Source organism: Balaenoptera physalus (genome assembly GCF_965194825.1).
Source record: "Balaenoptera physalus genome assembly, chromosome: 11".
In the NCBI taxonomy this organism is placed as follows: Eukaryota; Metazoa; Chordata; class Mammalia; order Artiodactyla; family Balaenopteridae; genus Balaenoptera; species Balaenoptera physalus.
Window position 1 is genome coordinate 103,622,160 of NC_138896.1, and position 25,217 is coordinate 103,647,376.

A 25,217-nucleotide genomic window follows, 5' to 3' on the forward strand; every position below is an offset into this window, starting at 1 on the left:
CATGGGCTTAGTTGCTCCTGCGGCATGTGGGATCTTCCTGGACCAGGGCTCGAACCCGTGTCCCCTGCATTGGCAGCAGATTCTTAACCACTGCGCCACCAGGGAAGTCTCCCATTGCTTCCTAGCAGAAGTCACCTGGGACCCAGCACCCACCAGTCACGTCCCCAGAACTGGCCTGGGGACCCATGCTGGGTCACGTTCCCTACGCCAGGGCTTAACCTCTGCCCAATCCTGTTCTCACTCACCCTGCTGTTTCTGAAAGTCAATTGTAAGGCATTTGGGACTCAGGTAAACGATGCTGGTGGATGATTTTCAGGGCCAAGACACAGAAGACTTTTTCCCCAAACTGGTGATAAGGTGTCAGTATTGTTTCAAATTAAAATTGGAGCCTAGGGAATTCCCTGGAGGTCCAGTGGTTAGGACTCCACACTTTCACTGCTGGGGCCAGGTTCAATCCCTGGTTAGGGAACTAAGATCCTGCAAGCCGTGGGGTGCGGCCAAAAAATAAAATAATAAACAAATAAAATTGGAACCTTGAGGTGCTGGAACTAATCTCCGCCTCATCACAGGGAACCCAGCTTTCTCCAAACCCCATAAAGGAAGCCTTCTTTGGCTCCAGCGGACATGGGTATGTCCATAAGAAGGGACTCCCTGTCCTGCTGTGGTTGTCAACGCTGTCAGGGGTGGTGCCATCATGGTGGTAACTGTTCCTGCACCAAGGCTGTGTAGCCTCAGAAGGCAGTGAACCTTTTTGAGCCTTGATGTCCTACTCTGCAGGGTAGGGATGTTACTACTCACCTTGCAGATGTGTGGCGAGCATCAAATAAGACATGGGAGTAAAGGGCCCAGCACAGTACTAGGCAGATAGTAGGTGTACAATAGAGAATAACTAGAATAACTAGAATTCTCACAACTGATGAGAAAGTTAAGTTTTTTCCCTAATGAATCAGGCCCAGTCACTCTTCTAGGGTTTTTCCTTCTATTTATAATATCTACCTTCCTCTCTCACAATTCTACCTAATTATGGGACCTCAGCTGCCATCCTACCTCCTCCACAAATCTGTCTCTGTTCCTGGAACACTCTACTAACGACGCCTACCATACTTATGGTCTGGTCTAATGGACATGGAAATGAGTAGTGAATTAAGAACAGGGGGTCTGTAGGCAGGGCTGCCATGTATGGCTGCACAGGTTGTGCACTGCCTGAGCCTGGAAGTACCATTCACAGACTGTAAGGAAGTGGGGCCCTGATGTGTTGTGTAATAAAGAGGCTCTGTGCGCAAGTCAGATGAACTGAACTTGAAACCTGGCTCAACCACTAATCAATTGTTTGAGCAAGCAACACATGTAAACTCCTGACTTAGCTTCCTCATCTGTGAATGGGATGTTATTAGTACCTACCATGAGGGATAGTTGAGAAGATTCAGTAGCTTAACGAGTTTAACAGTGCCTTGTAAAGGACTGAATTTACTGAGCACTTAATTTTAGAAATTAAGTGTGGGTGTTTTTTTCTGAGAAGGCTGTACACAAGCTAGGGTCAGTGGGTCACCGATAATCTGCAGCCGCGCCACCCGACCCCCACGCCTCCCCCCCTGCCACGTAGCAGGAGGCAGATCCTCACGCTGTCCTTTCTCGCAGGACCCTACTCCACCCTTCTTTTTGCCAAAATCCGCTTTTATTAGGTCTTCTTCAGTTGACAAATGACAGCTGCAAAGTAAACTAGCTTAAGCCAAAAGAAGCGTTTGTGGGTGGATATAACTGAATTCCAATGGAGGATCCAGGGCTCCAGCTACATCATGAGTGCTCTGTCTTCTCCATCTCCTGGCTCTGCTTCTCTGTATTGGCTTTATTCTCAGGCAGACTCTTCCATGTGGCAGGAAAATGGGTTACTGGGTGGTTCAAGCTTATATTTTATGGTTTTTCATATAAAAGAAGAGAAATCCTCCTTTCTTTCCGCATCCATAGAGCAATCTTATGGAAGGCCTCTGATGGCCCAGCTTGGGTCACATGCCCACTCTTTGGATCAATCATTGTGGCTAGAGGGATGGTGGACTGAGATTGGCCAAGCTAGGGTCGTGTGTCCACGAGTTTGACAGCCCCACAGAGCTACATGGAACGGGGAAGGGACAGTTCTCCAATAGGAGAGGTGCTGGGCATACAAGAATGTTGGCCGTCCTGGCCATCCTTCTTTACAGCTCAGTTCATAGGTCACTTCGTCAGGGAACCTTCCCCTCCCCTCCTCCACGTGGACCTCAGCCTTCCCACAGTAAATTGCAAATTCTTCTCCGACTCTCTTGACACCATAGTTTGGGAACAAATGGAGGCAGGGACAAGAGTGTCTTTATTCATCTGTGACCCCAGGCCTAGCTTCCTAACCGGGGCTGTGGAAGGGACGCTCTTGGTGGCCTATCCAGCATCCATTTCCCCTTCCTCTTCAGATCTTTGTTGTGTCCCACCTCGTCTCCCCACCGCCTTAGGCTTAGTGGGGAAGCTGACTCCATTTTCATGGAGAGTAGTTTAAACCCATTAGAGTCATCCCTTGCCAGTGACTGCTTCAAGAATGGGCATGTAGGACCTAGTTTGGGCTGGTGAAACATAAGGGTGTCTGGGAAAGGCTTCTTGCTCTTTTGGGTGGGCATGGAAGCCAGCTGGCGCCTTCCTGCCCTCTCTCGTGCTGGACAGAAATGAGGAAGCATTTGGCCTCCATCAGCTGCTACTGGCTGCCACTGCACAGCTGGAAGGGACCCTACTTTAGGCAAAAGCTGACACCGTGGGAGTGTGGAGACACCTGGACCCTTGATGGCCTTGTTGAGTTGCTGGATTGGCCAACCCTGGATGCCACCCTGCCCCAGGACCACCAAACCCCTAGCTAACACATTTCCTTGTTGTTAAACCACCTTGAGCTGGGATGTTCTGTTACCTGCGGCCACAAGTATCTTCAGAAAGTTCTCCCTGAATGAATGACCAAGGCGAGTGGCCGCAGGCTGAGAGCCCTCAAGCATGCCCTCCTAAACTATGCCACCCACACAAGTTCCTTTCTACCCCACAGTAACAGACATTCAAAGATTCTGGATGCTTTTAAAAAAAACCCACATCAGTCACTTTATTCTTAAGTTTGTACTTTACAAAACCACAAGGGAGAAGTCCTTGAGGGTGAAAGGGGTAGGGGAGTGGGAGATGGTGAAGAGGGGAACGAGGACAACCCAGAAATGAAGTCCCCCCCATCTTGGGGGACCAAGCAGAGACTGGGCCCCAGGCCAGCCCAGCAGGGCCTCTCATGTCCTGGCTGTACAGAGCTGGGCCAAAAGACCTCAGGAAAGGGTCACAGCTTCTAGAGACTGTCGCCGTTAGACAGGCAGCCACAGGCTGAGGCTTCTGGCAGCCCAAAGAAGGAAGTGGGCCTCCCCCTCCCAAGCCAGGGGGAGGCAGCCTGAGGCAGGGGTGAGAGCTACCCGTCCAGCAGCTTTAGGATGCTCTCACGCTCCTTCAGAGTCTTCCAGGCCTGGTCCTTCTCCTTCTTGGTGGGGGTCCGCTTCTTCTGCCGGGCAGCCATGATCTTGCGGAAGGCGTCCATGACCTCATTGTCTGCCATGCGGACCCGCTGCCTCAGCTCTTGCCGACTCACCTCCTCCTTTGCCAGCCTGTGGGGACCAGCCGGCCAGGTGCCATGGGAAGCCCACCAGAGTAGGGCTCCTCCCTCTTCCAGACTGAGCCCACCCCAATACCCAGGGCTGCCACTCCTGTGGACCGTTTCATACCAAAAAGCAAAGTAATTGAGCCACACTTACATGGTGCCCTGTGCCAGGTACTACCTCTTCAAAAATATCAGCTCAGTTAATCCTCCTAACAACCTTGTGAGGTAGGTACTATTATTCCTATGTTACCAGTGAGGAAACTGAGGCTCAAGGAGGATAAGAAATGCCCCAAGATCCCACAACTAGTGAGGAGGAGACCTGAATCAAGGCAGGCTTGTTCCAAACAATCTTCTTTAAAAGGTGTTCTGGGGGCTTCCCTGGTGGCGCAGTGGTTAAGAATCCGCCTGCCAATGCAGGGGACACAGGTTCGAGCCCTGGTCCGGGAAGATCCCACATGCCGCGGAGCAACTAAGCCCGTGCGCCACAACTACTGAGCCTGCGCTCTAGAGCCCGTGAGCCAAAACTACTGAGCCTGTGTGCCACAACTACTGAGCTTGCGCTCTAGAGCCCGTGCTCTGCAACAAGAGAAGCCACCGCAATGAGAAGCCTGTGCACGGCAATGAAGAGTAGCCGCAGCTCTCTGCAACTAGAGAAAGCCCGTGCACCACAACAAAGACCCAATGCAGCCAAAAATTAATAGATGAAATAAATAAATTTAAAAAAAGAAAAAAAAAAAAAGGTGTTCTGGTGCCAGCAGAAGACCTGCTTACTTCAGCATCCAAATTCCAGAGCAACCTAAGGGTCCAGACAGCCTGAGGTCTACAGGAGGTGAGTGAGATACCAAACTGACCCCTCCGAATGGAACCTGACCTATGAATTCAATTCATGGTGGAGCTGGAAGGTCACTTAGAGATCTATCTAGTCCAACCTGTTAATTTTTCAGAAGGGGAAGCTGCTGCTCAGGGCAGGAGATGCCTTGCTTAAGGCCCTGCAGCCCATGCAGGGCTGAGGGCTGCACGCTGGCCTCCTGATAACCAAGCTAGTTCCTTCACTGCCCATTACTTCTGTAGCTGCACATCCCCACTTCTCTCTCTCTCTCTCCCCTCCCCCTCCCTACCTCAGTACTCTTTCATCTGTATTTTCCTCTTCTTGCCCTTGAAAGGGAACTAGAAAGAGGCTCTGGATTCAGCCTTGGGCTCTAGTCACAGCTTAGCTGTTTATTGGCTGTGTGACCTTCAGCAGAGCACTCATTTCACTGGGCCTTTATTTCCTCATTTGGTAAACAGGGAAAACTACCATCTACTCCCTGGGCTATAGCAGAGATTAAGTAAGAAGGTGTACATAAAGCCCCTGGCACATGGTAGGCACTCAGTATACCCTCATCCTTAAATACCCTAGCAGCCTGCCAGCAACTTCTTCTCCTTCTAATGATAAACATCTTTACCAACCACTCGCGTGGTGACTGCAAGCCCTTCACCCTGCCTCTCTTCCTAACCCAGCACAACGTCTAAGAGACAGGCAGAGGTGGCCAAATGAACGAGCGTGCCCTGCTCTGTTGGGGCTCTGTGAGGCGGAGACACAGCACCTGCCTACGAGGAGCAAGGGGACTTAGTTTGGCTGCTTCTCTATCTCCTCAATAAAAGGGTAGCCACTACCGTGATCTCCTTACAGATACCACCTGCACCCTTGTTGTGACCAGTGCAGGGCAAGATGGATGGGAATGAATAGAAAATGAATGACATCGCACTAAAACATTGGTCAGTTCCTGGTGAGGGGCTGGTAGTAATCACAGATGCTCAAGAAAATGTTAACAGTTGATAAACTGAGGTGGAGAGTATACTGGTGTTTACTGTACTACTCCGTCAGATTTTCTGTGTGTGTGAAATTTTTCACAATAAACCTCGGGAGGAAAAAGAAAATAGGCATGGAAAGACTTAAAAAATAAACCACGCAACAATGCGAATATAGTTACCACCACTGAACCGTACACTTGAAAATGGTTTAGAGGGTAAATTTTGTGTTATTTGTTTTTACCACAATTAGAAGTGAATAAGCAAGTCACAGATGCCTGAGCTCTAGTCTGTGGAATGAGAATCTGTTTGAGACAAAACTAGTGGGGTGGTGCCCGGCACTGACATTTTTTCAAAGCCCTCCGGGTGATTTAGAGGCCCTGCCGGGTTTGGAAAGCCTGTCGTAAAGCTCCCGGAAGGTCACCAGCATGGCCAAGGCCTCACTGGCCACCCCCTGGCCCGGGCATCCTGTCCACACTCACCGCAGCAGGTCGTGCTTCTTGGTGCGGTTGTGGGCACTGAGCGCTTTCAGCTCGGCCTGCCGTTTGCGCAGCTCCGCCAGAACTTCGTCCTCCGAGTCCTCTGCAGGGCGGTCCTCAGATTCCAGCAGGCCCTGGGCGATCAGCTCCTCCTTGATGCGGCTCTCCAGGGACTTGGTATGCGGCACACTGCAGGGAAAGGCAGTGCTCAGCTCAAGGGCCAGCCTGAAGGGGGGACCGCTCTGAGGTGCCCAAGGTTAGTGAACACCTTCCTTTCTCTTTGGGCACCGCCTCTCTATCTATCTACACATAAAAATACAGAGAGAGACACCTCTGGTCTTGTTGTAAACATAAGCAAGAGATATCGATATGCTATGTAATATAAAATACAGAAAAACCTACAATGCTAACGACCCAAAGAGAATCCCTATTTTGTTATCTGTTACTATTATATATATTACCATCTTCTTACCATATGTTACATTATATACATAAAAATATGTATTTTATGTTCTTATATAAATACTATACGTATTCCAGATTTTGTTACATATTATTCCCACTTTTTTAATGTATTATTTTAGCTTTCCCCCCCACGTACCAACATTTAAATATATCTTAAGTAAAAATAGGATCATATTGTCTGTATTGTGCTGCAACTGACAGTTTCCACTTATCACTCTATTGTTTACATCTTTGCGTGTCAGTTAACTATATTTCTCTAATACGATTAATAGTTGCAAGTTATTTCATCATATGGAGTCATGACAATTTAGCCAACCAGTCTCCTCCAGGTGGACATTTAGGTTGTTTATAGTAAGAACAGGGCCATGACGAAAACCCTGTACTAAGCCTGTGCATGTGGAAATCCTGGCCTAGCACGCACATCTGACTTCTGCTGGTCTTTATCAAAATGTCCTCAGTCTCTCTATTAATGAAGACCAGCCATGCTGGGATGGACAAAAGTCAACAGAAGCAGAGGCCAGACTGTGAGGTGTGGACAGGATGTCACTCACCTGAAGGGTTTGTTCTGATTGCGGGGAGAGGTGCTTGCCCCGTCAGCCCCCGATTCTTTTCCAGACATGTCCGGAATAGGAGAGTCCTCCATGGGGGAAATAATATTTTCCTAGAAGAGCACAGAAATGGATGGAGGGAGAAAGAGCTGTAGTATTACCATTTTCCTGCCCCCCCTCTGACCTACACGGACAGTCTTCACATACCAGAAGTATCTTTTTCTTTTTCTTATCCCACCCCCTGTGGCAAGTCTTCCCAAACCGACTCTAAAAAACTTTGATCATTTTAAAAATTTTTTTGTACTGATACCAAAAGAAGGGAGCACAGAAGAGTGACGGTAACACTCAACAATGGTAATAAGAGCTAAGGTATGTTAACCATTTGCAATGCACCAGGCGCTGCACTAAGCATGCTGCGGCAGAGGCTGCCAGCTGTCCAAAAGCCATTCTCGCCTTTCTTCCACAGTAGCTGGGCTTATGGCTGCCCAGATACACCACACTTCCCAGCGTCCCTTGCAGTCAGGGGTGGTCATCTGATGAACTCTCTCCAGTGGAAAGTGATTAGAAGAGATAAGAGCCACAGCTGGCCACGGCCTTCACACACTCCTTGCTCTTTTTCTGTGGGCTTGGAGTGGCAATCACACTTGGAGTGACCTTGTGCAGAGTGCATGTTTAAGACAGCAAAGCCAGCATACGTGGGGTCCCCGTCTGATGGTGTGGAACGGAGATGTCCCCCTACCCCCACCTCAGCCAACCTGCAACGTGTGCCCAGAAAGACGTGGGAGAGAAAGACGCTATCGTGTTTGAGACAGCCAGGAAACTGAGGCTCAAGAGGTGAAGAGATATGCCTAAGGGCAGCCAGCAGGCATAAAGAAAGGGACCCTGAACCTGGGGTTTGAATCCTGCTTCTATGTATTAGCTGTGTGACCTCAAGCAAACAGTTCCCTTTTCTGAGCCTCGACCTTGTTGGGTGTAACGTGGGGTTAACCACTGTCTTTGCCTCTAACAAGAGGATGTGTAGAAAGCCCCCTTGCACGGGGCCTTTAGCCAACGCTCAGCAAAAGTAACTGTGGAGTAGTGGCTACCTTGGGGGGAGGTTAAAAACAGGGAGGGGCGTGAGAGAGTCTTCGAGAATACTGATGATGTCTTCTTTTGTGGTCCTGGGGGTACCTGTACAAGTGTGCTCATTTGTGAAAGCTGATCAAGCTGTACGTTTACGATCTACGTACCTTTCTAAATGTATAATGCACTGCAATAAACAATGAAAATTAAACACTGAAACAGAGTGAACACAGTTCTTGTTTTGGGTTGGGCTGCTCACCTCCACCAAGGCCTGCAGGAGTCGCTGCGTCAGGGCACCAAAGGGGCACCCGTCTTCCGGCTGCTCGTGCTGGGCCTCAGACTTCTTCAGCAGGGCATCCACATCTGAATCGGGCAGAGAAGGGGTGGACAAGTGTGCTGAAGTACTAGGAACTCAAGTCCTGGCCTGGGGTGGGCAGGGAGGTGAGGGGCCTACCTTTCGTGTCCAGTTCAGTCAGTGGCCCCATGAGGCCTTTCTTCTTGTCAGCCACGGCTGCTGCCCGGGCCCCGTCCTTCTGCTCCTCCAGCAGGTCCTCCTGTGCCCAGCGCTGGGAGTAGTGCTTCCCCAGGGGCGGGATCTGTGGGAGACACCCCATCCGGTCCCAAAGCAGTAAATACAGGCCAGCTGTGCCTGGGGTGTCAGGGGCTCTCTGCGCACTTGGGACTGCCAACAGGCTCTTCGTTCATCCCTCGTTGCTTCATTTACCTGTCTTCCCAAGTACCTAGCCCAGGGCCAAGGCCTGAGCCTGGTACAGGTGAGAAGAGATAAAGGAGATAAAATCTCTACACTCACAGTCTAGTAAGGAAGCCAGGTACGTACGGAACTGAAACAGACGGCAATACAGAACAATTTCCAAGATGTAAGGTGCAGAATGGTGCGTGTACATGGACCTTTTCCGTTGACAGCTGATATCTCTAGAGAGAACTATAGATCCTAGGATCAGAAGTGAGAGGAAAATATCTTTTGCATTGCCTGAACTTGTTACTGCCTGTATGGATTACCTTTTCAGATAAAGTTTTTAAAAATTCAGACAAGTGAAGTGACAGAGGTAGGTCAAGGTGCTGTGGCAGCACACAAAACAGACCAACCTTCTGCTGGGGAATCTGCAAAGCCATTTTGGTGGCGGTAACATGCGATCAGGGGCTCGAAGGGTGTTAGTTTGCCAAGGGGAGAAGGGCATGTGCAGAGGCCCAGAGACCAGCAAGGACCCTGTGTAGGCCTGGAGTGAGGGCAAGGTGCTTGGGAGGGCTGGTAAATACAGCAGTGGAGAGGGAGTGTGGCCAAGGAAACTGGAGAGGGGCACTGGGGCTGTGCCACCAAGGGCTGAGACGCTTGGACTCGATTCTGTAGGTAACGGGAGCCAGGGGAGGCCATGTCATGAGCACATCCGATCATGACAGCTGACCTATGGGAGAATTCCCCACCAGCACTTTTCTGTATTTTCTACATTTTCTTTAATGGAAACTTTTTTATTTTCATCATAAAAAAAATATATTAAAAAAAAGAGAATCCCCCTAGAGCAGCGGTCCCCAAGCTTTTTGGCACCAGGACCGGTTTCGTGGACGACAGTTTTTCCATGGACCGGGGTGGGGGGCCGGGGGGTGGCTCAGGCGGTAACATTAGCAACGGGGGAGCGGCAGATGAAGCTTCGCTCGCCCACCGCTCACCTCCTGCTGTGCGGCCCGGTTCCTAACTGGCGGCGGCCCGCTACCAGTCCACGGCCCCGGGGTTGGGGACCCCTGCTCTAGAGGGAACAAAGTGTTAAGAGGCTGTCAAGGTAAAAGCTGATGAAGGCTTGAGCCAAAGCAGAGCGGAAGGCGATGAGAGAAAAAGGGAGGATCTCACTGAAGAAGATGCCTTAGGACGTGGTGACCATTTGGATGGGGTAGAAGGGAGGAAGCTGAGAGTTAGAACTTGGGTGTCTGGGTGGGTTAATGGAACAGACGGGAGGCTAGGCAGGGCAGGGCAGGAAGATGATGTACAGCACTGCAATCTTTGATTCTGAGGCACCTCTGAGCCTTCTTGTTCTCCATCACGTCTATCTAGGCCTGGGGTCTCTACCTTGTAATGTTCAGCCTCATCTTCTGGGGGTTTCAGTAGCTCCTCTAGCGTGCGCACCTCCTCACTGGTGATATCGGCACAGTAGGGCTCCACCGAAGCCCAGAATCTGCAGAGAGAAGCAGAGCCTGAGGGGGTGCCCCCTGCCCCACCAGCCTAAGCCCCGGGGCCTTCCACAGCCTCCAATACCCGAATCCCAAGGCCCATTTATGTCCCCTGGCCCAGAACCTGTTGGGGGCGTCATTCTTGGGGATACGTGGCACGTCGATTGGGTCATCAGTGAATTCATATTCCTGGATCTTGGGCTGAAGGTTTTTGGATTTGGGTCGCCCAGGGCCAGGGCCCGGCCCATGTCCCGCCTTCCCTTCCAGTTTCTGCTTCTTGGGCTTCCCATGTTTGGGGGGAGCACCAAGCTCATGGTCTCGACCCAGCTTCAGGAATCGTCGGTCACCTTTCTTATCCTGCCAGTCGGTGAGGATCTGAAATTCACAGAGACTGTCACTGAGGGGGAGAAGGGAAGACACAGGACAACTCTGTCTCCCGGTGAAAAATAAGGATCTAGAACTCAAGAAGGCTCCAAGTCTCTCCCCCTCCCCTTTTTATCTAGTAAACGCCTACTCATCCTGCAAAACTCAGCTCCTTTTCTGTGCCCATCTCACAGGATTTTATTCATGTATTTCTCATCATTCCATTCACTTGTTTGTCTGTGTTGATTCACCTCTGCAGCACCCAAGCTGGTCACACAGCGTGAGGCAGTTCAAACAAGTAGATCACGTCTCAGTGCACATTAGCTCTAGGAAAATACGCTGATGGTAACTTTCTGGTGGAAGCAAGCATGCCTCCCAGCAAACCTTTACTTCAAATGTCACCACAACTGGGAAGCCTTTTCTGAATCAGTTATCCAGCTTCTTAGATGCTAAAATACAACTGATTGTGCCACAGCCCCGCTCAAAAAGCTTCAGTGGATTCCCAGGGACCACAAGTTAATTTTATTCATCTTCTGAAGTCCAGTTAAAATGGCATCTTCTCTCTCTATGAGCATCTGGTACTTCGTACCTCCACTGTAGGCCCAATCGTGTTGTTTGGTCATAACTAGAATAAACAGAGTACCTTGTCTCTTCAAGAAGATTATAAGCTATTGGAGACCAGGAAGTTCATCTTAACCATCTCTGGTCCCCAGGATCTGGCATAGCACCTGGCACCCAGGGCTCAGAGAATATTTATGCCATAAATAAAAATAATGAGAGTCATACCAGTAAATAATGTTTGCCATGCTTATTTAGTATGAGACGTTGGGCTGAACCTTTGCAAAAAGTCTTTAATTCTCACAAAAGCTCTGAGGTAGGTCCTATTATCTAGCCCACTTGGCAGATGGAGAACTGATCCTCAGAGGCAGGAGGTAACTTTTGCAAGCGTTGGAATTTAGCATTGGCAATAGCAACGCTAGCAAGCGCTTAGGTCAGGATTCAAATCCAGGCCTCCCCATTCCAGTTCCCCCAGTACTCCTAACCACAACAGCACTTCTCCTGGTAGTTGTCTGACCTCCCCTTCCCTTTAGTTGGCAAACTCCCCAAAGGCCAGAATTGTCCTAATTACCTCTCTCTAGTGACTAGCACAGGGCCCAGAACATTGTGGGGAGTAAGGGTCACTAGTTGCTTAGTGAGTTAGAAATCTCGCAGTGTATGAGGATCATGCACATTCTTGCATACTTTCCATGTCACGCAAGCCCAGTTTGGGCCTCTCTCTTCCCCACTAAGCTCCTGTAACCCAAGCCTCAGCAGATGAGGCTAACCCATAACTTGCCACAGTCCATCCCTGGTGATGTACCCTCTGTGGGGTATCACCTGGGTTTCGGCCTCAAGCACCCGCAAGCGTCGGCTGGCAGAAGAAAGCAGGGTCTCAAGCTCCAGCTGCAGAGTGTCCAGCTCCTCGATACCGATGCCATCATCCTCAGAGCGGGCCAACACTGCTGTGTAGCGGGGACAGACCTTCAGGTGGTCCACAGACTTGAAGTCGTGGAACTGCAAGGGGCAGTCCTTCAGCTCACTCATGGCCCAGGATAGGGGACCCTGTGGAGCTGGAGAGGAAAGGACCACTGATGGGGCGGTGGGGGGAAGTGGCACAAGAAAAGCCCAAGGGCTCCTTCCATCCAGGAGAAAGTCAGGCTTCAGTAACCTACTGACAAGGTTGATGGCACAGCTCCTATTCGTAGAGCACCTACTGTGTGCCAAGTGAGGTGCAGACACATTACTGACTTCTCATTGAATTCCTCACCCAACCCCATGAGCAGGGACCATGCTCATCTCCATTTTACAGATGAGGAAACTGAGACTCTGTAAGGGTGGGTTCATGTCCAAGCTTACCAATATGCAATTTGAATCCAGACAGTTTTGAGCCTGTGCCCCTAACCGCCATGATATACTACGCTTGTCTTCCTGACGCTCTTCCCTTCAGTTCCACTCTTCCTGAGTTCTGCAAAGCCCCAGAGTTCCAAGCATCCCATACTTATTATCTTAATGTTCTTTGTGCCTCCCAGCCTCTCCTTGTCTCACCCTTCCCCACCTCTGCCCCTTCTCTTTGCCCCGGAGAGTAAAGTATGTGGGCTGGTAAGCCAGATATATCTGGATTCAAGCCCAGGCTTGACCATTCTCTATTTATTTAGCCCTGAACATGTTGATTAACTCTCCTGAGTCTCGGTTTTACCATCCGTAAAAGGGGGCAAAAGAAGCCTGAGTCTGTTTCCCCATAAGAAGTCTGAATCTGTAAAATGGGGTAACAATAGTACCTACCTCCCTGGGATGTTCTGAGGATTAAGAGATGATGCCCGTCAAGAGCTCAGTTCAGTGCCTGGCACAGAAAAAGGGGGGCTGGTTAATGGATGGCCCCACCCATGGATCGCCCCAATGTCCCGCCTTTATGGTCCCAGTCCCCTAAGAACACCCTACCGCGGCCTCCGCCCCCTCTACCTCCTCCTTGCTGCCTCCCACGGCCCCGCGGCCACGGGAGGGGGCGGGGAGTTCCGGTCGGTGCGAGCAACCGCCCCGGAACTGGCTATGTGCGGGGCCCCTGCAGTTGACGCGGGGGCGGGAAGACGCGAGGGCCAGACCCTGTGTCTTTCGGAGGACGGAGGTTTGCGGGCAGCAAGCGAGCCCGCTGCAGGTGGGGTGGAGAGGGTATGCCTCGCACGGACCCTAGGGAACAGCCCGGCGCCGGGGGGCGGGGCTCGGCGGCCGAGTTCTCTGCCGGGCAGTTAGTCCCGTCGAGCCCCAAAGGCTGCAGGTAGGAGGGGCCCGGAGAAAGGATGGGGGCGCAGAACCGGAAGGATCGAAGGGCTCCTCCGCCTCGCCTTGTCCTAATATGGTGCCCAACCTGAGGCCGGGCTGCACCATTGCATGACTATGAGGGAAGAAGGCGGCAAAGACGACAAGACGGCCAGAGTCGCAAGCAAGAGCTCCACGGGTAACGGGAGAAGCTTGAGTAGTGACTCTACACTTCAGGAGCCTAAAACTACCAAGACAGTCCTAGGGGGAAAACTTCCGAGGGGCCAAATGTTCTTAGCCTTCTCCTCCCCCGCTCGGAGCGTTGATGGTACAGTCCAGACGTCCGGGCGGAGACTGCGGCTGCGCTTCTCGCGAAAGGGAAGGCGGCGCGGGACTGGCCACTTCCGCACTTCCGCTTTCCGGCCCAGCCAGCGCCCGCGATGGTGAGAGACGGGCCCCGGGCCGGGGACCCCCGCTGTTCTGTCTCAAGGATCTGGGTCTGGGGGAGATGCGGCTTTGCAGCGGAGAGGCCCTGGGCCGAGGGATGCTGGGGGTGTGGGACACCCTGAGACTGGGAGAAAGAGGGCGGGGCGGGGCCGAGGTGAGGAAGGGGCGAGCGGGGGACGCCCTTGGAAGAAGCAGGCCTTGCGGCTGCATAGTCTGATCTTTGAAGCAGATGGGGCCTAGTGAGGCATGGAGGAAGCCGGAAGTGGGCTCTCCTAGGCTTGTGGTAGCGCCTCGAAGGCACGTAGTAAGCCTCAGCACGTAGTAGGGCCGCTGAGGCACGTAGTAGGGCCACCTCCCCACCCCGAGTAGACCTTCACTAAATACACTCCCCTGTTCTCTCTTGCCCGCTTGACTCCACAGTTCTCTCAGGGAAACCTCCACACTTGCTTATCCCACTCTTCATGTTGCCCCAGCCTTGCTTCTGCCTCACTGAAGGATCTCTTTTATGCTGCCTCTACGCAGACCCCTTCCTGGTCAGAACTCAACCGTATCAACCTTACTGTAGAATATAAGCTCTCATACTGCTGACCCGTCCCTTCCAGGAAGTCCTCTTGATAACTGTGGGTGTTCCTGGAAATTGAGACTTTGGCTCACTACCTTCCTCTTCTTTACACTCTCTGGTGATACCTATTTAATGTACAGGTTTTCGTGACCATGTGATTTATGGTGACTCCTAAATCTACCTTCCTAGCTCTCTTTCAAGGTTCACCTGGATATCTTGAAGACACCTTGAAATTAGACCTCTGGATCAAAACTCATCTTCTCTCCCTAAGCTTGCTCGTCCTCCTGTGTTACTTATTCCACCTCTGTGTCCTCTTATGTCAGCTAGAAAGCTGGAATATTCTTTTTTTGTTTTAATTTAGGCCATGCCTCTTGATTTTTTTAAACATCAAACTTGTTGAGGTATTACACGAGAATATGTCTATTCTGTTTTTGAAAGGGCAGACATCACAGGGCTGGCCACCTAAAATGCACCTTTTTCAGATTTGCTGTCTGAATTTTGACAGAGATAATCTTGCTTGTCCTGCGTTGCCCCAGGCCAAGCCCTCATTACCCTCCTTAAATAACCTTCTCTGCCTGCTCTCTCACTTCCCTCTCCTCCAGTCCATTCTCCACAGAGTTGCCATGCAACTGTAGTCGTGTAACTTCCTCCTCAGAAAGCCCCAGCAGTTCCTTACCACCTTAAAAGAAGAGCTAAACTCAGTAGCCTGGAATTTGAGATTCCCCATGAATCTCTAGGCTACCACTGCAGCCTCATCCATTGAATCTAAAATGCTTCCCGGCAACACTGTACTCATTACTACTTCTGGAACTCTTACTGCCCTTTTTTGTTATTCTGATCTTGCTTAAGTTATTTTTTCATTCATTCACTTATTCTACAGAAACTGAGTAAGACAGTGTATATGTAAGGTGCCGACTGAGCTAGGTGCAGGGTAAGTAAATTTGAATAAAACAGACATGGTCTGTTGACCATGGAGCTTACAGTTTAGTGAAGGAGAAAATTACTTTATTAAAAGTATATAAAGGGTGTGTCATTGTAAATTATAGTAATTGCTATGAAGAGCGAAGTCAGGAAAGGCCTCTCTGAGGAAGGAGGAGGCCTTCCCTGAATAAGCCAAGATCTAAAGGATGACTTAGGCAAAGAAGGGGGAGAAAAGCCTGCAGATAGATGGTTTGGCATGTGTGAAGGCCTGAGGTGAGAAAGAACTTGGCTAATACGAGGAACTGAAGATAGGCCAGTGTAGCTAGACACCGTTGCCTCTATTGGGAATGTCATTCTACTTTTTATCATTGTAAAGTCCTCCTAATCTTATTTCCATCTTCAAATCAAAACCAATTTCTTTTGCAAATAAAATTTGTAAATCTATTTTACATTTTACCCATTATATCATAGTTACTTTCTTTGTTTTCCTGACCTAGTTGAGCTGTTTTAAGGGTAGAGAAGGTCTTAATCATCTTTGAATTCCCAGCCGCTAGCGTGCCTGGCACACTGTAGATTTATACATTTGTTGGCTCAAAAGGTAGATTGAAGACAGTCATTCACCTGTATGCTTCTAGACCAGAGTTTCTCAACTTCAGCACTATTTGGGGCTGAATAATTCTTTGTTGTGCATTGTAGGATATTTAGCAGTATGCCTGACTTCTGTCTACTCAATGCCAGTAACCCCTACCCCACCCCAAGTTGTGAAAATGAAAAATGTCTTGACATTGCCAAATGTCCCCTGGCAGGCAAAATGGTCCCCTGTTGAGAACCACTGTTCTAAACCTAGAATGAAAGGCACCTTGAAGGCCTAGTCTATTCTGTTTACTGTAGTGTCTGGGAGTCAGGGACCCTGAGTACTGCCTGGCTCCTGTGTAGCTCGACTAGGGGACCAGTGGGTTTGGTGAGACAGATTCTGATCCTCTCTTGGCGTTTTTCCTACAGACTGCCACTCTCCGTCCCTACCTGAGTGCCGTGCGGGCCACACTGCAGGCTGCCCTCTGCCTGGAGAATTTCTCCTCCCAGGTGGTGGAACGACACAACAAGCCGGAAGTGGAAGTCAGGTAGGGAAGGGAAAGGGGTGGGGTTGATGGGTGCAGCACCCAGAGATGACTGTGTGCCATGAACAACTTCCATCCTGGCGTTGTCAGTACAACTGCAGTTCACATTTTTTGTCTTGCTGCCAGATGAACAATGGTTCCCGATTTGAAGTTCAGAAAATAGGGTCAGTGGGTTGGCAGGACAAAACTCAGGGGAGAAGCTGCTCTGGAGTCAAGATTGCTTGACACAAGGTGTGACTTCTCAGCGTAGGGCCATTTGGAAAGTATCTCCCATGGAGTTAGTGAGCCCTCTGGCAGTTTAAGGAGAAGACTAAGAATTTAGTTACCTGAGATGCCATCTCTATTCTTTTCTAATTTAAAGATCAAGGATTCCCCCACCCCCCCACCCCCCGCCAAAAAAAAACTAGACTCTTCCATCGTCCACTCCAAATATTCCATACTTGGGATTATTTTCTCTTACGTAATTTATGTTTTGTAAATAAATGATTCTTTTTCCCCTTTAAAATTTAATCTGGGACATATACAACTGAGATAAGCAGTGTTACAACACTAAGTTGATATGATTTGAATTTAAGAAAACTGACAAGATGTTAGGATGTGCCCTGTTATGCTACTTAACATATATCGTTTCCAATAGGCATTTTTAAAGGATACTAGCTCCCAGATACCACCACCATAGCTAACTACCAACTGTCATCACAGGGATCTAGGGACATCAGAATGGGAGCTGAGCTGAGAGGGATCTTAATGCTGAACAAGTGAATCCTTCTGGATTGATCGTTAGAGGAGGCCAGACTGTTCGATTTTAGCTTGTCCTTATCTCTAAGGCAGGCTCTCTCCTCATTCCCTAAACAGTGTATGGGTTTGCCTATAGTTATGAAAATAAGAGCTGTCATTTGTAAAGCTCCTACAATGTGCCAGGCACACTGTTAGACACTTGACTCTTTTTGATCTCTCTCAGTCCTCAGCAGTGAAATAGGAATCAGAGTCATTTTACAAATGAGGAAGTTGAGATTCCAACAGGGTAACTTGCCCAAGGAAAGTAACAGAGGAGGCTGGATTTCAAAACGTTTTCGCCTTGACTCCAGAGCCTGTGCTCTTTCTGCTGGAGAACATGCTTGCTGGCCCCCATCTTGGAGCACCCCTGCTTGTGAGTCTCCTATTCCTTGGACTCTGTGGTCCCAGATAGTGATTCTAGGACCTGCCATGGGGTCTCCTTGACCATTCTGTTCTTTTATAGTACAGAGGCCTCTGTGATTTTGTGTTTTCAGGAGTAGCAAAGAGCTCCTGCTACAGCCTGTGACCATCAGCAGGAATGAGAAGGAAAAGGTTCTGATTGAAGGCTCCATCAACTCTGTCCGGGTCAGCATTGCTGTGAAACAGGTGAGCTCACCACAGATCCCCTGCCTCACCGGGAGGCCAGGGGCCCCCATGTGAGAGATCAGCATGCCAGATTCAGGGTGCAAAGAAACCCAGGTTCTGTTTCCAGGAAATGATTGCCAAACTCGTCAGCTCGGTAGAATAAAGAGAGATCAGCCCCATCTTCTAGGCCTTGCTCTGGATTGGAAGGCAGGAAATGTAGCAGCCAAGGCTACAGGCCAGTTTGGTGTCAGGTCACAAAACTTTTCCTAAGGAATGAAGGATAAGTCCAGTTCAGAAAAGTAAGCAGTAACAGTATCAATTTGATAGCCATAGACTCCGAAAGTGAGATTTAGGGTAAAAATATGAAGTGTAATTTCTTTTTGTTTTTCTTTTTTTTTAATAAATTTATTTTATTTATTTATTTTTGGCTGTGCTGGGTCTTCGTTGCCGTGCGCAGGCTTTCTCTAGTTGTGGCAAGCAGGGGCTACTCTTCCTTGCAGTGCGCGGGCTTCTCATTGTGGTGGTTCCTTTTTTTGCGGAGCACAGGCTCTAGGCACGCAGGCTTCAGTAGTTGTGGCATGTGGGCTCAGTAGTTGTGGCGCATGGGCGTAGTTGCTCCGCGGCATGTGGGATCTTCCCGGACCAGGGCTCGAACCCGTGTCCCCTGCATTGGCAGGCGGATTCTTAACCACTGCGCCACCAGGGAAGCCCAACTTATTTTCTCCTACTTAAATTTGTTTGAAAAAGAAACTTTGTGCCACAAATGGAAAAATAATACCACTTGCCAAATTGAGGACAGCTCTAAAAAACAAGCACATTGAAAACAAAACAAGGTTATTAAGTTCAGACTATACACTTTTGCCTATAGAAAGCTCTAACCCAAGGGCCTGCTCTCTTTGTTGAAAGGGGAGATTAACAAGTGTTGAGGGCTGTTAAGCGCGTGTCTGCCCTGTGCAGCAAAATTCTTCCTTCAGAAATGTTGAGAGTTCATCAGAGAGAAACTTTGGGGATTGTTTGATGGTCATTGTTACTAAAGTGGAGACCACCTAAGGTTATCTCTGATATTCTTCACAGTATGTATCACAGACTGGAAAATGTAGCACTAGTGAAATAAGAAAGGAAAGGGTAGTTTTGAATATAGATGTGGACTCTGGAAGGAACAGATAAAAGGTTTGGGTTTGCCAGGACTTCCCTGGCGGTCCAGTGGTTAAGACTCTGCACTTCTACTGCAGGGGGCACAGGTTCGATCCCTGGTCGGGGAACTAAGATCCTGCATGCCATGCGGCATGGCCAAAAAATAAAAATTAAAAAAAGATTTGGGCTTGCCAGAATTACTTTTCTGGAAAGGGTGAAGGCAAGATCATGATAACGTCCCATTAAGTTGGAGGGCTCTAATGTAGTAGACCCTCTTTTCAGTTGGCAACCAGTTACCCCACGATTCAGAGTTCAGGTGGTGGTGTGCCAATACCCAACCCCACTACCTCCAGCGAACCTGGGGGAAATTGCAGTCAGAAGACCATGCTCCAGATTTCCATTGGCCTAGAGTGTCAGCTTTAGGGAAACACATTTCTCCTTTGCTCTCACCAGGCTGATGAGATCGAGAAGATTTTATGTCACAAGTTCATGCGCTTCATGATGATGAGAGCAGAGAACTTCTTTATCCTCCGAAGGAAACCAGTGGAGGTGAGACTGTGTGATCCATATGTTTGTAATACCCAGAATTCCACTACCGAGTCAACTGTCACTGGCCTGGGATTGTTTCTAGAACTGGGATTGCTGCTCCCCCAGCTGTAGGGCGCCCACAGCCTTAGTTGAGAGTTGGCCTTCATTTCGGCTGTTGTGGGAATAAGGGGAATCAGCTTAGGAGGCTGGGTCTGCCTCAACCACGGAAAAGGCAAAAAAGATGAGATGCGTTGTGCACCTTCCCAGAGCCTATAGTTTAGCGGCAGAAAGGGCATGATGAATCAGAAATCTAAACTCTGCCACCAACTCAATCATAGTCTCAAGGCCACAGTTGACATTGGGTCAATTATTGCCTGACTTTGTACTTGAGTCCTCTCTACAGACTCCCTGCCAGATTGACTCTCTGCCAGTGACTAAGCAACTACCACACAGAGCAGCAAACAACCATCGTCAGACGCATTAGACATGTTGGCCAAGCTTGTCCTCATCCTGAGCTAAAATGTCTCCTGGTCCTAGATCTAACCTCCAGGGCCACCCAGAATAAATAAAATTGCTCTTCTACACACAGCCCATCTGAGAGTTAAAGACCTCAGTCCCATCCTTCTCCCACAGCATCTTCGCTTCTCTCTGGACTAGATGTTCCTTTTGTTTGATGAGATTCTTCTTTGACAAGATTTCCAGTCCCTTCACTCTTCCTTGACTCATTCTGAATGCAACTGTCTGTGCCACAGATAGTCTGCCAGAGATGTCTGATAGACACAAAATTCTCAACTGGGTTTAGTTGATCCAACTGTTGGTTCCTTGGATCCAACATACACACCCCACCGGAGCAGGTGGGCTGCTGCCTGAAGGGCATGTAGCTTGGGATAGGGTCACAAGCAGCTGGAAGCATGTGGCTAAGTGGACGTAGAGGGCATGGCCAGCTCAGTGCCCCCAGGATGCTGATTCTCTCCTGTTTCTTCTCTCCCTCCTCCCCACTGTCTTCCTTCCCTAGGGGTATGACATCAGTTTTCTGATCACCAACTTCCACACGGAACAGATGTATAAACACAAGTTGGTGGACTTTGTGATCCACTTCATGGAAGAAATCGACAAGGAGATCAGTGAGATGAAGCTCTCGGTCAATGCCCGTGCGCGCATTGTGGCCGAGGAGTTCCTCAAGAATGTAAGTGTAGGGGCCTTCCTGGTTTCCTTCCAGAAGTAGAAGGACCTATGGGTTGTGCTGAGAACTTAGCATCCGGTGGGAAAGTGGTGCCAACTGTGCGTGAATATTTCCTGAGGCCTCTAGGAACTCTGGTGGGCTGTAGGTCGGCCCGATTCCTTGGGGTGGGAGGGCCCATGCTTCATGTTGGAGAGCTGCAGGGCATTTTCCATCTCCGGGGGCCTGGGGGATGCCTCTCTTAGTCGCTCATTTCTACATCTCAAAATGTACACAGTCCTTCCCTGTATCTAGTTCAGTCCCCGAGTGAGGCAAGTTAAATCCACATGTGAATTTTCTAGGAGTATAGGACAGTTAATCATAGTATAATTCCACTTCTCAAACAGACTGGAAAAGTCTCCTTCGGCATCTGTTTCTCAGGCTTAAAGTCATGATTTCTTCAGCCTGTTTTCCATCATTTTCATGGCTTAAGTCCTACAGATCCCTCTTTAGTTGTTTGTGCCTTCGTGACGGAAAGGACTACAGCCCTTTGAGGAGGGCGAATTGTTTACACTGATGAAATGATGACACAGTTGTTCTTTTTTAGTCAATCACGACGTGCCTTCTTTTTTTTTTTCTTTTTCCGAACAGTCCTTGGTTTGTTGCTATGTTCTGCTCAGAGTCAGCTATGATCCCTAGATGGTAGAATTCGTGTTTACTCCTACCAGTGCGTACAGGTCCAGCCCAGGAGGAGCTCCGATTCCTGAAAATGGATATTACACCCGCTTCCCCTGGGCTTTAATTATACTGAGGACAGCCAGTGTACAAAGTAGCTGTACTGTGCACCCAGGGGAACGCGCTTGTTCAGGTCACACAGGCCGTGGAGTCAGGCCACCTATGTGTGAGTCCGGCTCCACTGCTTCCTCGGGCATGTTACAGAACCTCTCGACTAAGCCTCAGTTTCCTCGGCTGTGAAGTGAGACTGTTAATTAATCCGTACCTTTCAGTGTGGTTGAGCATTAATGAGGAAATGTGTATAAAGCATATCACCTGGTGCATAGTAAGCTTTCCCTGTATTGTAGCACAAGGTTATATGGCCAGGGCACTGGGAGGTCTCTAAATTCAACTGAAGAAAAATAGTTCTTGTCCCAATTTAGTATTTGGGTCATTCATTCAACAGTCATTTAGTTGTTACAGTAATTACATTTCTGTGGTAATACAGCTAAAAAGTACATTCATGTATCTCATTTAATACCTAAAACAACCTTTGAATCAGGTGTCATCCCCATTTCATAGATGAATTATCTGGGCTCTGGAAGTTAAGTCATATGTCCAAGGTGCCTCAGCCAGTAAGTGAATGAACCAGGAATTGGAGTTTTCAGACTCAAAGATCTAAGATAGTATTATGGCATCAGGTGCATGTAAGGGTCGGGCCGGTAATGTACATGAGTGAGGCGGGCTATGTGGGGACCTGGTGAGCACGTGCCTCACCTGGAGAGGATCACCACCGCACAGCTCTGGCCCTCCGTGGCTTCATCAAAAGAATCTCAAAATCTGGATCTTTGTGTGGTGTACTATATTTTCAAGGTTGGCTAATTCATATTCATATCGACTAATTCATATTCTTTTAAACCCTGGGCCAAACAGTGCTCATCTTTGGGCTGAGTTCAGCCCATGGGCCATTGGTCCACAATCTCTGGTCTATAAAATATCCAGGGCTGTTCTAGGCACCATGGGAGATATTTGAGGGCAGAAAGCATTCAAGGGCCTGTCCTACTTGGAGGACCACCCAGAGCTTGACACAGAGTACCAGATCCTGGGTCTCTCTCTGAATCCCCAAGCATTTGCATGTGAGCCCCCATTTGTAAAGAAGGCAACCTCAGTTCATCAAGCAAGGCACTGTGACAGGGCTTTTTGGCAGCCATTGTGGCACGGCCAAGGGGAGCTGTGGAAAAACCCGCATCACCCTTAATTTTTCTGCCTTGTCCAGTGCTAGGTTTTAGGGCCAGTGCCCCAAAGGTCACTGCTGAATGCTGGCTAAATTAGAGCGTGCCCACAGGGTGTCCTGAGACCCAACCCTGCCCTGCAGAGATCTGAGTACAGCTGCAGCTCTCAAATCAGCCCACCTCCCCAGAGCAGGCCTCCGAGGATACAGTAATAACCATCATTCACCGCCTCTTGGTTCTCTTGACAGTTTTAAAGCATCTGGCTGGATCTCGTGGCCTTCCCCCTCAGACTCCCCCGTGTCTCTGCGAAGGCGTCCTGGAGTTACTCCCCAGAGCAGCGGCGGCGGCGGCAGCAGCAGCAGCGGAGGGGAGCTGGGTGTCGGGGTGGGCATTAGATGCGGGAGGTGGGGTGTGCTTGCTAGCTGGGCAGCAAAGCAGCAGTGGACCTGCCCCAAGGCCACATGTGCCTGGTCAGGCTGGCTTCTGATGTTCAGTCCCCTGGGCTGGGACAGATTTTTTTTAACGTCTTGAAACTTAAAACTCTGTGCTTGTAGGAGACTGTAACCTTTTTGTCTTTTTTTTTTTTTTTTTTTTTTAAACAAACAACCTCCACCTCCAGTGGCTGTGACTGGTCCCAGTGATTGTACCTTATTGGTCGCTGTGGGTCTGGGCGGGCCTGGAGCCAGAAGGCGACTACTGTTCCTCCCTGGAGCCACCCCAGGTGGGGAGGGAGGGAGGTTTCAGACTCCAGTTCCTCTCCCTCCTTCTCTTATTTCCTTGGGCCCAGTAGAAGCGGTGGAGACCCTCTGCCAGCTTCCTGAGCTCTGCCTGAAGATGGCCACCCAGCACTGGTTGGGGACAAGGGCTGAACTGGTGGCCACCAGCCACGCCTAGGAGCTGGGGCCTGAAAGCTAGGCAACCTCTGGCCGCAGGGGCCTCTTCGTGCCCTCCCAGCTGAGAGGGGCTGCTGTTTCGCCTTGTCTGTCAGTGCAGTGCCTGTGCTAGAGGTGGAGAGGTGAGTCCTCCAGAGCTTCCCGGCTGGGGCCTCCTGCCTGCTCTGGCTCCTCTGCTCCCACGCTCGCTGTACCTTTTCTTATTCTGGTGGATCCTCCCTCCCCTAATTAAAGTCTCTTTTTGCCCCTCTGGGGGTGCATGAGGTCTGTGCTCTCTGTGTATACGTGAAAAGAGGGGAGGTGAGGCTTTTTCTTCCCTAAAACCATCTGGCTGGCACTTGGGCCTGGGGGTCCCCACCAGAGACAGTTTCACGATTGGCCCCTGGCGTTAGTCCTGCCGAGGGCCCTAACCCAAGAGACCTCCGTTGCAGTCCAGGCTCCACCCATTTCTGAAACTGCTCTCTCTGCCTATATAGAGCTTTGGTCCTTTTCACGTAATGAGCTCATTTGGGCTAGAAGGTAACCTCAGAGAAATAATGATCCCATTTCATGGCTAAGGAAACTGAGGTTCCATGAGATGCAGCAGCCTGCCCCAAATCTCCCAGCTAGTGAGCAAGCGGGTAGAGTTCAAATCCAAGATTTCTTCCTTTACCTGTGCTAAGACAGTAATCACTAGCCACGTGTGTCTAATTGTTACGGTTAAAAAAGTTTAAAATCTACTGTCTCAGTCCCACCAGTGCTCAATAGCTACAAGTTGCTGATGCCTGCCGTGTCACAGGGTATGTAAATAGAACATTTCCATCAGTGCAGAAAGTTCTCTTGGACAGCACTAAACCTTAGTGATACCTTGAAGTTAAAAAAAAAATGTCTTGAGTCCTGATTCTTACTGATGAATTTGAGCAAGTTATTAATAGTCTGTGCCTCAGTTTCTTAAAGTGGAGATAATGTCAATCTGACACAGTACCTGCCGTACAGGTACTGAATTAACAGTAACTGATCTTTCCACCAGCCCAGTATCCAAGCTGTTTGGTAACTTCCATTGTGCTGGACGTGGGGGATGACATCATCCCTGTCTCAGAGAGACTTGGGGGCCAGTAAAACGGCTGGGTGTGTAAATAGGTGCGTTGAAGCATTTCAGATTCACTAGTGGAAGTCTGGGGGGGGCCCACAGCGGGTGTTTTTATGGAAGAGGATGTCAGGAAAAGTTTCAGAAGGGTTGGCCTTTGAGCTGAGTTTTCAAAAGAGTTTCTTCCTTGTGGCCAAAAGGGGTCTCTTGAAACAGGAAAAGGTACTGTTAAAGACTTAAGGATGGAGGGGCTGGGGGTGGGGGCAGCTTGGACAGCTATCATCTCCTTTATGACATAACCTCTGTGACTCTCCCCCTCCTGCCTTGCAGAATTAGGTGTGCCCTTCTCTGGGGCATATGGCTGTATCCTAGCTTTGCAGTGAATGTTGCTCTCATGAAGGTGCTCAAGGTGAAGGTGGATGTCCACTAGAGTATGGTAGCTGCTCACTCAGCCCTCACAGGACAGCATTGCCTGGGTGAGCCAGCCAGAACTCTCATTTGTCACAGATCCATCTTCCAGGGTTCAGAGCCCCTAAAACCAAATTTGCTGGCTGGTGAGTACAGACTGGATGGTTGCCAATCAGCTGGTCCTCTCCTGACGGCGTGCCTTTTGGGAAGCCCAGTCACCAGCCACAGGGTTGGGAAGGGTGATTTCAGTGGTTAGGGTTGGCTGGACAGCTCTGTGGAGGACCCACCGTCACTGTATGAGCAGATCTACCAGTGACTTAACAAAGCTGGGTTTGTGGACTTTGCTTGAGTGGGCAT

General features: G+C 49.6%; 3 protein-coding genes across 11 annotated transcripts in view; 2 read left to right on the forward strand and 1 right to left on the reverse strand.

Moving 5' to 3' along the window:
* The window catches only part of OGG1 (8-oxoguanine DNA glycosylase), a gene marked incomplete at its 5' end in the record, with an annotated part of 41,425 nt that extends 33,211 nt beyond the window's left edge, over nt 1–8,214 (forward strand). Inside the window, one exon of the transcript XR_014251421.1 lies at nt 7,384–8,214. The remainder of the gene's footprint in view (nt 1–7,383) is intronic.
* On the reverse strand, nt 3,074–13,366 carry TADA3 (transcriptional adaptor 3). 9 transcript variants are annotated; one of them, XM_082415768.1, is made up of 11 exons: nt 13,247–13,366; nt 12,846–12,903; nt 11,901–12,125; nt 10,285–10,535; nt 10,060–10,165; nt 8,818–8,922; nt 8,434–8,575; nt 8,239–8,342; nt 6,921–7,030; nt 5,908–6,093; nt 3,074–3,641 (listed from the first exon to the last, which is right to left on the reverse strand). In XM_082415768.1, exons 3-11 carry the CDS (start codon nt 12,105–12,107, stop codon nt 3,449–3,451), a joined length of 1,404 nt encoding a protein of 467 aa, XP_082271894.1. In that variant the 5' UTR covers nt 12,108–12,125; nt 12,846–12,903; nt 13,247–13,366; the 3' UTR covers nt 3,074–3,448. The 9 variants fall into 9 exon arrangements, with proteins under 9 accessions (XP_082271894.1, XP_082271892.1, XP_082271893.1 ...); XM_082415766.1 differs by having other exon boundaries at nt 11,901–12,133; XM_082415767.1 differs by having other exon boundaries at nt 13,163–13,366.
* Nucleotides 13,367–13,626: 260 nt separating this feature from the next.
* On the forward strand, nt 13,627–23,649 carry ARPC4 (actin related protein 2/3 complex subunit 4). The gene is given in 7 exon segments (XM_082415803.1): nt 13,627–13,686; nt 13,688–13,759; nt 16,249–16,367; nt 17,636–17,747; nt 19,314–19,409; nt 20,404–20,574; nt 22,742–23,649. Coding segments are annotated over 7 exon segments (621 nt in total). The 5' UTR covers nt 13,627–13,641; the 3' UTR covers nt 22,748–23,649.
* The last annotated feature ends 1,568 nt before the right edge of the window (nt 23,650–25,217 follow it).